This window comes from Rhinolophus sinicus, linkage group LG01 (genome assembly GCF_036562045.2).
Source record: "Rhinolophus sinicus isolate RSC01 linkage group LG01, ASM3656204v1, whole genome shotgun sequence".
In the NCBI taxonomy this organism is placed as follows: Eukaryota; Metazoa; Chordata; class Mammalia; order Chiroptera; family Rhinolophidae; genus Rhinolophus; species Rhinolophus sinicus.
In genome coordinates, this window is record NC_133751.1 from 183,937,132 (window position 1) to 183,949,738 (window position 12,607).

General features: G+C 37.8%; 1 protein-coding gene across 4 annotated transcripts in view; it reads left to right on the plus strand.

Moving 5' to 3' along the window:
* Positions 1-12,607, plus strand: part of ADAM23 (ADAM metallopeptidase domain 23) — a 154,229-nt gene that overhangs the window by 62,361 nt on the left and 79,261 nt on the right. For all 4 annotated transcript variants that reach the window (XM_019726899.2, XM_074340983.1, XM_019726901.2 and 1 more), the window contains exon 4: positions 9,336-9,399. In XM_019726899.2, the coding sequence (XP_019582458.2) occupies positions 9,336-9,399 (64 nt within the window). The remainder of the gene's footprint in view (positions 1-9,335; positions 9,400-12,607) is intronic.

Genomic DNA, 12,607 nt, shown 5'->3' on the forward strand with positions numbered 1-12,607 from the left:
GTTTATCACTTTACATCTCAGAAATTGAGGTGCTCTCTTTTAGTTGAGGTACATAGAGAAATATGTAGAATTAGAAAAAAATGAAGAAGCAGCTCTTTACTGTGTATTTGGAACATGAAAGGAACTGTTCTTTCAGCACCATTCTGGAAGAGGTTAACTTGAAGTCTCAGTGTGGGGCCCGGTTTACGGGCAGTCGGTCATTTGACAAAGCATGTAGCAAATGGGTAAGATGTGTGCGTTAATAACCCCCAAGTCCCAGCTTAGCACAGTAGGAGATGATGGCAGTCAGACACTCATTCACTGTTTTAGACTTGGAAGTTTCCTCAAAGATTCTGTCATCCAACATTCCTGTTTCTGTAAGGAAGAAAACTTGTTCTACAAGGGTAAGGACTTCTCCCAGATCTCAGAGTCAGAGTCAGGCTAGGAATTGGATGTCTTGATCCCTGTTTATCCATTGATTCATTGATTCATGTTCATTCGTTTTAACCAACAAATAGCTCTGGGTGCCTGTTTAGTTCAGGCATTCTTCCATGACTTGAGGATGTAACAGTGAGCAAAAGGAAAAAGGCCCACTTAGCGCTCTGATAAACTACATTAAATCTGAAAGCCTCCACGTTGGAAGAAATTCCTTTTCCATAGAAATTACAACTGAATAGTAGCTTTTCTAGTAAACTTTGTCATTTTCAGAAGCCTGTTACCTTGTTATTTTGAAATGGCACATAATTTGAAAGAATGAAAATCCTTTTAGGTTAGAGAAATTAGTTGGCCTTCAGGCAAATCATGACTTTTTTTTTAAACAGTCAAAGACTAGTGAATAACTTTCTGATGCCATGAAATGTACTCATAAGGTGGCTGATACATTTGAAGATCATTTTTCTAAATGGTAATTTTAAAAATTGGTGCATTTTGTATGACAGTCATTGTGTACTTTCTTGAAGAGATCATTAAAAAGTTCTTTTTCTTCCTCCTCTTCCTTTTTGCTGCGTTGTGCTCTTTTCTGCCATATTTGTTTGCTGTTACTGCAGTATATTTCTAATTGCTATATTGGAATAATTTCTTAAACATATCTAATATTTAGGAAGGACCATGGTTATTTTTTCTAAACGCCCCTGTGTTATATGTATGAGGGATACGTGATTGCACAGTGTTGTTTTCTGCCTCACGTAGAAACATCTAGGGTGACAACTTCAAATGCCTTTTCCTTTATGGGGCTGTGCAGACTTGTCTTCAGTCTGTCTTATAGGACAGAGGACTCGGGACTCAGTTCAGCCAGCAGATATGAACACTCAGACTGTGGCAACACGAGGGACGAAAGGTTTAGACACATAGGTAGGATAAAAGGAGAGGAAAACACATCAAAGACAATTGTGGTGGTTCTATAAAAATCTTACGCTTTATTAAAACACCATAAAATTGCAGAGTTCATACCAGAATTTGCATACCAAGTTTTAGGACAAACATCTCTAATTTGCAGTAAAAATAATTAAAGAAATTGAAACATGTAAGTAAAAACTAAGTAATCTTTAATTTTTGGTAATCCTTACTTTGACGCTTATTTGCTTTATTTTTTTTCTCTCGTTCAGTCTTCAGCCATTAATTGAATGAGTGAAGGAAAGTTAAAGCTACAGGTTTTCATATGTGGAAAGCCTTTTCTTAGTATCTTTGCTGGTCTCTGGCCATTCTCGCCTGCTGCTAACATTAATTACTTTGCAGATGGCTCTAATTTCCCAGTAAAAGAATCTTATCTGTGTTCAGCCTTTCCCAGGCCCTAAAATCTGCAGTTTCTGAGGACTCAAATGTAGTTCTTGCTCTCAGCTCTTCCCAGTTCTGAGTTCTTGATCACTCTGAATGCCCTTTGTTTTCAGAGTTCCAGCTCCTTGCTTCAACCTGTACTGCCTGGTCCCAGATCTGCCTTTGGAGCACCATCCCCCTAGGACTCATGCCCTGGCCAAAATGCCCCAGCTGTTCCCTGAATATGCCTATCAGTCTTCTCCTGTCTCATGTGTTTGTACACCCTGGTCTTCCCTGCCTATATTTCCTCCATATTTTGTCATGAACCTGCCCTGGCCCTGCTTTCTTTTTGAAAAGCACCTTGATTATCTTAGTGGAAACTAATTTCCCCTGTGGAGCAGCTTGATACTTCGTTATTTGTGATATTAGGGTGCATGCTGCCTTGTCTTATTTTAGCTATGAGATTACACTCACCTTGAGGGTAGGGACTGTGTTTTATTTCTCTTCCTGTCCTCACCCCACCCTCCAGGTGTTCAAGGAATGGTGGTGGCACTAAGTTGCGGGGAGCTGGCCTAACCAGAAAAATGAAAGAAGTAGGGGGTTCTTGTCCTAGGATGTGGAAAGAACTGGACTTGGAGGAGAGACTTTTCTTTTGGACAAAGTTACCAGAAGGCAAGGTTGATAGTAATGGAATCTATATCCATTCCCTACAATTTCACTATGTGTGATGCCTGGTTTAGTAATTGTGTAAATAAATATTGGGTAGAACAGAAGAGAACCTGGATTAACAATACGTAACAAACTATAATATTATTATCTTTGAGAATTGTGCATCAGAGCATTTCAGTTATGCATAACTGTTCAAAAGTTATGCCGTCTTTATTTGGGTGCAGTTTTGTTTGCGTTTTATAATTTTTTGTTTCATGACATATGTGGGTAAAAACCACCTATGTGAGAGTAACTACAATTCTATCATAGAGGAATTTCAAAATTACTGGTAGGCTTGTAGATACTGGCAGCCACACTAGGAATGTGTTAGCCACTTTGTATGGTCTGGGTTAAACGTTGGAGAGGAGAAATTAAACAGCTTTCTTTTTTATTTAATTAAAGATGTTTCTATTGATGCCACCTTCTCCGAAGGGAACTCTTAATTGGCTATTCTTACTGACTAATCAAGCCAGCTTGAGTGGGGCGTCCTCAGCTTTTACATCATCTCAAGTCCATCTTTATTTCCCTCCTAACTTCTCCTTTCTCTACTTCCCTATTTATTAACTTGCAGCCCTGCCTATGTTTCCTGTTCTTGTTATTCTAGAGTGTTCTTAACTGTATTATGGTGCATGGGGCAATCATCTATGATATGTAGGCGTGCCTACACGTTGAAATTTCTGCTGCAACCTCTTATGTGGTTTAGGAACTCATTAAATTTTCATTGTGACCCTCAAGGAAGCTTACACCCTTGCTTGTGCTAGGAGTGTTCTCCACCTGCAGCTCTGTTCCTATGAAATATGCCCACATTCCCCAGCCCTTGCCTGGCGTGCCATCATTGTTTGACTTAACACAAAGCTCAATTCAACCTGTAATTACTTTCACCCACTTACCATTTCTGCACTCTCAAATCCCAACCTCTCCACGTCTCCAATATTTTAACACAGCTTCGAATTCTTGCTGTATTGTTTACACCCAAAGGAGTATATATTTTCTAGTTGAAACAACTTTTGGTATAAAATGTTTCTTTAGGTGGAATAACTCGAACTTTTTCTTAAAACTTGAGAAAAGTGGTGGTTGAAAAATCATTTTACTTTTAAAGTCTGTTGTTTTCAAAAAGGAAAACAATATGACAAAAGGATTATCATCATGTACTGAGTTTAAATTTTGTGTCTCTCTTCAGTACAACTTGTAGTAAGTATTTAATAAATTAAAAATACGCGTATAAAAGGAAAGAAGAGAAGCTTGTAGTGTAAGGGGAGGATGGGCATGGTGCTTCAGTGTACAAGGCTGTTATGCTGGAAGCCCCACGAAGTTGGAATATCCACAGTGATCAGCCTTTGTTGTCATTAAATAGACAAATGTGAGACCTGGTGGGGAGGGTGGCAGGAGATTTCCCATGTGAATCTGTTGAGGCCATTTGGGATGACCAGGGTTCCCAATATTGAGAAGTTAAATGCTGTCAAACAGAAGATCACCAGATGAGTGAATTTACGTTATGAAAATGGACATTAGTGGCACTCCTTTTCTTCTAGACATGATTTTTCATGCTTCATATAATGTTGACTTCTGTTCCAGTTCCACTTTAAACACAGATGGAAACTAACTTATGGGTTTTACTACTGAGAATTGAATTGCGGTATTTGTGCTACTGTTTACTTAGGAACAAAGACATTGTGTGATGAGGAGCATGGCGGGTCAAGACCTGATAAGTCCAGGGTTTTATAGTGAACATGGATTCCCAGCTTCTCAGCTTCCACATCTTGGTCTACTGTCTTCTCTCCAAATCCCTACATCCTGATGTTATGTACTGAGAGAGGGAAACTATGGTGCTTACTCAAGGTTGTTGTAAAACATAATCACAGAACCCAAAAGCAACTGGAGAAGGAGACATACTCACAGACTGCTTGCTTAGTAGCTTGGCTTGGCTTTGGGGTATTTTTCACCTTATAGACAAGCCTGAGTTTCTGTGTAGAATTTGATGTGTGTACCTTAAATTGGACCTTTAGGTAGGGTAACTATATGTCCCAGTTTCCCCAGGACAGTCCTTCCTGATTAATGTTTGTTATCCTGGCATAATTATTAATATGCCTCTTTTCACGTCCAGAAATGGCCTGATTCAGATGATAAATTATATGGCCACCCAGTTTTTAAGCCCTGGTGCTTGCTACTCTTCTAGACTTTTCCCTAGTTCTGCTGGTGAAGGAATGGCCTGTTGGCTTCTAGGTCCCTTTAGAAGAGCTTGTTCAGCTCCTAGCTACCCATTCAATGTCCTAATCAGATATAGACTGAAGGATCAACAGATTAATTTCAGTGAATGTAGATTTCAGAACCCGAAGGGACTTCTAGAGACTAGTAGTTTGACTATTTTTTACAAGGAAGTAAATGATTTTTAACTCATGTAGAACAGATGGTTTCCTTGTATTCCAGTGTATGTCTTTCCTAGTAGTTTTCCTTATAGCCTGAGGCCCTGTTATCTATGCTGTCACATTCTGAACAATTTACTTTGCCTGATTAGCATACTCCCAGCCTTTCATGACAAGGTTACCTCAAAAGAAAGCATATGGTTCTTTCTTGAAAGTGTGGGATTCAAGTTATTTTTCAAAAAACGAGAAGTCATTCACCCTTTCTGGTTAGTAAGTTTTCTACGCACTAGGGATTCTTGGTAAGTAATCTGAGATTCAACACTATGAAATTTTATATCTTACTCACATTATGTTCTAATACAAGTTGAGTGGCTCTTCTAGAAGGTGCTTCACCAAATAATGATGTAGGAACCTAGACTGCATTAATCTCGTAGCGATGCCATTTGGGTCATGTGGCTTCCAGGGTTGATGTGGAAAAAAGAGCTTGAGTAATCATGCATGCACGTTAATGGTCACACTAGAGACGTAGACAACCCCCCCTCCACCCCCCACTCCCGCCCAGATCTCATGAGCCATAATTCAATTTTTTGGTTCCAACTTCTGGGGAAGCTGTGAAATGTAGTCTTACTGTGCCAAGAAGGGAAAAGTGTAATGGGATTTGGTGGATACGCAGAATTATATCTGCCCCAGTTTCCTTCCTTGATTTCATTCTTGGCTCATTTGCCATGTTTTAAGTCTTACCATTCTGTGCTCTTAGAATTCAGCATCTTCAAGGTGCTTACCCTTTGTCCTTCATATTTTGTGTACAATCACACTCAGTCTGATTCTACAGTTTATGTTCTTTCATAACATCCAGATTGACCACAAAGGTGTAGAGTAAGTGGGTTCGAGAATTTCCTGATTCCATTCTTCCACTTTCTTCCACCTTGTTTGGAACTTCCATCCTACATTTAGCTCTTCTAGGTCATGCTTTCACCAGATAACTTGCATGAGAAGCACTGTAGTAGCCATGGTGTAAATAGGTTTCCTGTAACTTAAACGATTAGAAAAAGGATGTTTATTTCATAACTTAGCATGTTCAGAAGTTCCCTTTTATCAGTTACTGCAACTTATTAGACAACTCAGAGCCAAACCCCCGTCGGCTGATCAATAAAGTACAATGACAGCATATGCTTGGGACTGTAACTGCTAAATGGACCAGTAATGGCATGTCAGAACATTTCGTTTCCGACAGGAAATTCTAGTAGGGAAACTACAAAGAGCAGAGGTGGAGGAAAGGCCTTGCAGAGCACTTGCAGGCAGAGATCGCCAGACAACTCATCTTCAGGCACACAGAAATAAATATAGGTTACCCGTTCCATGTCTGCTGGGCGGCAGCTGGAGACGCACCACTGCTAATTAACTATGCTGTTCTTCCTTTCCAGTGTTACTATCCATCACTGAAAGGTCTCTTATTTCAAATTTACTTCAAGACTTTTATAATTCGTTAGATTATATTTCAGTTGGCATTGATTCACTTTCAGGGAGATTACAAATAATATTTTAGGATGAGATGACTAATCTCATACATTTGTGCTGCTTTGTTTATTTTCAGTTTCAGAAAATTGCATTCTTTATCCCAGCTTTCTAGCACATGGTGTGGGCCTGGCATCTATAGTGTTTCCCCGAAAATAAGATCTAGCCAGACAATCAGCTCTAATGTGTCTTTTGGAGCAAAAATTAGTATAAGACCCGGTCTTATTTTATTATGAGACCGGGTCGTATATAATATAATATATGATATACTATAAAATATAATATGTAATATAATATAATATAATATAATATAATATAATATAATATAATATAATACTGGGTCTTATATTAATTTTTGTTCCAAAAGACGCATTAGAGCTGATTGTCTGGCTAGGTCTTATTTTTGTAGAAACACAGTAGTACATATTGGTAGATGTTCGTTCACTCAGCAAATGTGGATTAGATTTACTATGCACTAGGCATGATGCCAGGTGCTAGGGACACTGCGATAAGTGAAGGAAACAGTTTTAAGGGAGGGATTGCTGTGGTCAGGAGGTAAGAATGCAGCAAATGGAAATATTGTTTATATAGGAGGTGGGAGAGTGGATGGTGTGGTGACGGGGAGCATAAAGTGTTATTTTATGTCATCTCAATGTTTGTCACAGGCTTCTAGAAAAGTAGCTATTTTTCTTCTTTAAGATTCTCAAATGCAGGAGATATTAGAAATAGGTATGTCCATGGGGGAGGGGGAAGAGGCCCTTTACAAGGGGAGAAATAGGATAATTAAAGTGACCTTTATCAGATTTGGCAATAATGGTTAGAGTACTATCTAACCATTATTGTAATACCAGCAAAAGTAGTAGTTTAAAAAAAAATAAAAAGTAGACTTTTACTTTCAGCTCTTAAACATGCTCCAGTGATTATGTGGTTGAGAATTTTGAGGATAATGAGTTATCTGTAGAGAGAGGTAATTAGAATGCAGTTAGTGGAACGTCTCTGACTCTTGGTGTTGCGGACACATTCTTCAGAGAAATGTTACTATTAACAGCCCTGTTTATGAATATTCACAGTGCTGGCAACTGACTTAATTAACTAGAAATGAAAGAAGTTTCTGCACCCTGTCAGGTATGCCCAAATATATAGAGTTGAGAATTGTCATTACTTTGACTCTCTCTGTCTCTGTCTCTCTCTGTCTCTGTCTGTCTCTGTCTGTCTGTCTGTCTGTCTCTCTCTATACATATACATATACATATACATATACATATACATATACATATACATATACATATACATATACATATACATATACATATACATATACATATACATATACATATACATATACATATACATATACATATACATGCATATATATATTTAAAGAGAATGTGTAGATTTATCATAATTTAATTTCAAATATAGAATAATCAATAGATACACACACATTTGATTAGTAATTTCAGTAGAAAAACCTGGCCCAGGTACAAGCACCTGTTTTACTTCTGTGTTGTACAGCTTGTCCTTCAGCTCGTATAGGAAACCCTGCTGGACGCACACATGTGGTTCCCACATACTCTGCGGACTGGCGCTAAGGCTGCTGCAGCCCTCCTCATTTGGTCATTTTAGAACTGCATCAGGTGCAACTCTCAAAATGATGCAAAATCATTGCGTCCTCCCATACTTCTGTTAGAGAACTAGTGTCAAGATTTCCTAATAAGAAAACCTATTAGGCAGAATTATAGAAAATAGGGCATCAGACCAGGAAGGGGACCTGAGGAATCTTCTGCTTCCTTTTGTAGAAGAGGAAATGGACGCCTAAATGTAGGGCACACATCTGGCTCATAGTAGAACCTACTCTTGTCCTTCAGTTACCATTAAGATGATATGAGCTAATCCTCTCCAGTTTTTAGAAGTACCTGGGACATAGTAAGTGTTCAGTAAATGCAAGTTATCAGATATTTTCATTATTTCTAGTGGCAGAACCCAAACAGGAACCCTAGTGCTCTAACAGTCCAGTGGTCTTCCAGAGCTTCATATTTTGTATTTCCCATATTGTGTAGGGAGAAGCGTGTTTGAAGATATTGAGTTAAAATAGATGTAGAGACAGCCTCAATGACCGTTACTGAGCATGTGCTCAGTGCTGAGTTCTGGGCTAAGCATTGCACATGTGTGTTTTCATTTAATCCTCACAATGTCCTGTGAGCTTCATACTTTTTCTTGTCTCCATTTGACTCACTTAGAGGCCGAATTGGGTAACTTGTCCATGGTCACACCACTATAAGCGGTTGGGCTAGGCTTTAAATCCTACTGTGACTTCAAAATCTATATTCTTAACTTACTTTATTCTAGGAGTTGGCAAACTATGGCCCTTGGCCAAATCCAGCTGTACCTATTTTTGTACAGTCCTCAAGCTAAGAATGTTTTTTACATTTTTAAATAGTTTTAAAAAATTAAAGAAGAATAATATTTCATGTTGGGTGAAAATTGCATGAAATTAAAATTTCAGAGGCCATAAATGAAATTTTATTGGAACACAGCCATGCTCATTTGTTTACAGTTCTGTAATATAGTAGCAGAGCTGAGTTGTGACAGAGACCAGGTGACCTGAAAAGCCTAAAATATTTATATAACTGGCCTTTATTCTGTACTCTTTCTCAGTGATTATGTTTTATAAGTTTCCAATTACTTAGAGCATTATAGTGGGATTTTAGAGGGCCTATTTCCTCCTGTTACCTGCCTTTTTTATTTGTTCCATATTAATTAACATAGCAATCAAATGATGAACAGTGTGTATAAAAGGAGTTCACCCTTAAATTATCTATATCTTGTATTTTTCAACAGATCAAGGAACGATTTGTTATTGGATAACATTTGATGATAACCTCGTTTGTGCTTACTGTGGACTGTTGCTGTCTGTTTGTGGGGTATATGCCCCTCACATCCATTTATTGAGCTGATTATTTTTAAACCTCCAAATGTGTGAGATGCAGAAGTCACTCTGTTTTCTTTTCTTTGTAGTGGTTTGCTGTCTTCTGATTACATGGAGATTCACTACAAAAATGGGAAACCACAGTACTCTAAGGTACGGTTCACAGTGTGTGGAAATCCTGCAGGATAAATACACTTAATCATAGAACTGTTCAGTGTATGCTGCATTGTTTTGATGTCTATCTCAATAAACTCATCTGTCCTCTTATACAAGGGCATGATTTTTAAATTTAAAATATACTTAAGAGAAATTTATTAAAACTTATAAATACTTGAGATAACAGAGATTCTGAATATTTAGGCCAATAAAGACATTTTTATTGTTTTGTTATACATACAATATCTTCTGTAAGTGAATGGTATAACGAGCTCCATATGAATACTTTAAAGTAGTGGATAACCAGGCTCATGGCCATAGAATCTGAATGATAGCCTGGATGGGCTATTACAATGAGTGTTTCGTCCAAGTGACTTTGGTGCCTGAGAAGGGCAGCGTACAGGGAAGGAAGATTAAGAGCACTCTCCCTCTTAATCTTCACAATAATTCTATGAGGTGGATATTATTATTCCTGTTGTGCAAGGAAGAATTGGAGGCAGAGAGAAGGCAAATAAACCTGCTCAAGGCCACCAAGCCTTGGACTATAAAGGTAATTGGGGGCACGGGGGTTGTCACTGTGTGAGCGATATAAATGATAGATGTCTATTACATTGTCTTGTGTACCTGAAACTAACAAAAAAATGTTAAAAAAAATAAAGTAAACTAACACCAAAAAAATAAATAAGTGAAAAATACAGGTAATTGGGGGCTTGATTTCCTTTAGGTGGAGATTTTGTACTCTTCACGGAGGATCAATAAGCAGGAAGTGGATTTAGATTAAAATGAGAAAGAGATTATTTGTATGTAAGGAACACAGTGATCTCCCCCAGACAGGGTACATATCCTTGGAATGGCTACATCCAGGACTCTGATCTGTAGGAAGTCCACAGAGGGCCATTGAGCCAAAGCAGTGTCCACAGATACCATGGGCATGGGAGAGGACACAGAGGGAAACAAAACAAAGTAGGGAAACATTATCAGATTTATTTTTTCTAAATTGCTAACCAGCATTGGCACAAAAGTGGAGCTTTCATGTGTGGGCTTGCTTGGTTGTACATCATAGAGAGAATTGGGTTTGTCCGTCTGAAGCCTCACAACAAGTATTTATAGGTGGTCTTAATTGCAAACACTGCCCAGGGGACCATGGCATTGCTCAGGATTTATAACTGCCCAATTAACAGTGGGCACATTTACAATTTGATGAGTGTTCCAAACCTTTGAATTTTCCGCCCCAGATTAAGAACTTCCATATTTTATTTTTACTAGTCTGTCAGTTCTTGCCTTAGGCTGCATCTGGGGGGTTGTTGAATCTCCCTAAAAGTTAATGCTGTGGAAAGTGAGCAGAAATGCTAAATCAAGCTAGGGAACGGTGCTTCCTGGCATTTGTACAAACCACAGCTTCTGTCAGCTGTGCCAGTGCCGGGAGCACTGCGGATGCTGAATCATGAGTCTGGAGTGGAGAAGATTGTATGAGAACTTTATAGACTCAGCAAATGAGCCACCTTTGCAGGCTGCAGTAACCTGACCCAAACTTCTCACTAAGAACTTTAGTGATTTTTTTTTTTAGAAGCAGAATCGCTAATTGGCCTCTAAAGGTCATTTGAGGTGCCCAAAGGAGGCCTTATCATTAATAAGATGTGCCAAATCTCGTTATCAGTTGTAACTAAAATTTTAAACAAAGGGTATTTCAAGTCTGGCAAAAGAAGTATTTATTCATTGCAGTTTGTTTTTGTGTTCATTGCTTTTCTCTTATTTTTGACCCATTTTCTGTGAACAACTAATAGACCCAAATTTACTTGCTTCATATATAATGAATTAAGGGTTACAGTCTGTTTTTATGCATCTGTATCTGTCTCTTTTTTTTGCTCTCTATATATGTACATCTGCCAAGACCAAGATGTTATGGTGTACACTATCTTGTAGCAGGATTTCTTAACCTAACAATATTATAAACATTTTAGTATATATTAAATAAACTTCTAAACTTTTATTTTTAAAAATACATAATATTCTCTCCTATTTATTTGCTATATTTGTTTAAAAATCCCGTAGGAATACACATTTAGATCGTTTCCTATCTTTCACTATACAGATAATTCTAAGGAAAGACCTTCTAGATACATTTGAACACATCTTTAATAAGTGCTTAATGATTAATTCCGATAATGGGAATTTCTGGGTCAAGAATAGGTACATTTTTTCTTAAGGCTTTTGGTACATATTGACAGTTTTTCTTTCTGAAAGATTGTATAAATTCATGCTCCCACTACCGTTACATACATCTTTTTGAAAGCACTTTTTAAAAACCTCTCCTTACCTTGAATGTTATTTAAGAAAATCTCTGTATAGAGTACCAGAAAAGGAAATTAACATGTAAGAAAGACTAGGTTAAATAAACCTGTTTTGTGTAACCGTTCTTCCAAAGATCTCAAACTATTTGGTCAAAAGTACTTGCACAACTCACACACACACACACACACATTATTATTATTCATATGACTGGACAGGAATAGAATCACTAATAGCCTATTTATCTTTGAAGTTAAATATAAATGTGGTCATTTAAAATATCCTGGGAATTAGTTTCAAACAAAATGATGAATCCACACTTTGAAGTAGCGTGTCGAAGTTTTTCCCACTGCACCATCACCAACCTCCTACATGGCTTATACTTCTAGCTAAGAAGAGGCTTCTCATGTGTTCGGCTTTTATTTTTATTGGCTGAAAGCGAGTTAAAGAGCTTCTTCTCTTGTGACGCAAATACAGGAACTGGAGAGGTCAACCAGTTAAAGTAGGTAATACAGACTAGGCACCAGGTCATCAGTAAGCACACATGGAGGAACTTTTGTTTTGTACCCGACAGAGCAATAGCTTTTGTTAGGGGTTCTCACACCATCCTTTGCACACAATATATACTAAAACAACTTTGTTGATGAACCTATTAAAAATGTTAACTTTTAATATTTCAGTTCTTATACAACAATTAGGCATCAATATGACAGTATAAAAGTACTTTTCAAGTGTAACATATTTCTATTAAATCCCTTTTAGGTGATTTAACTTTAGGCATTAATTTTAAGTGCTTACTAGTACTTTGGTTTCTCTTCTGCTTATACAAAGAACTACCTACCACCTGGCCAGCAGTGTGAGACTGAAAAGATGGATACAGTACTCCTGTCCCAAGCCTACGTCCCTCTGCCTTATT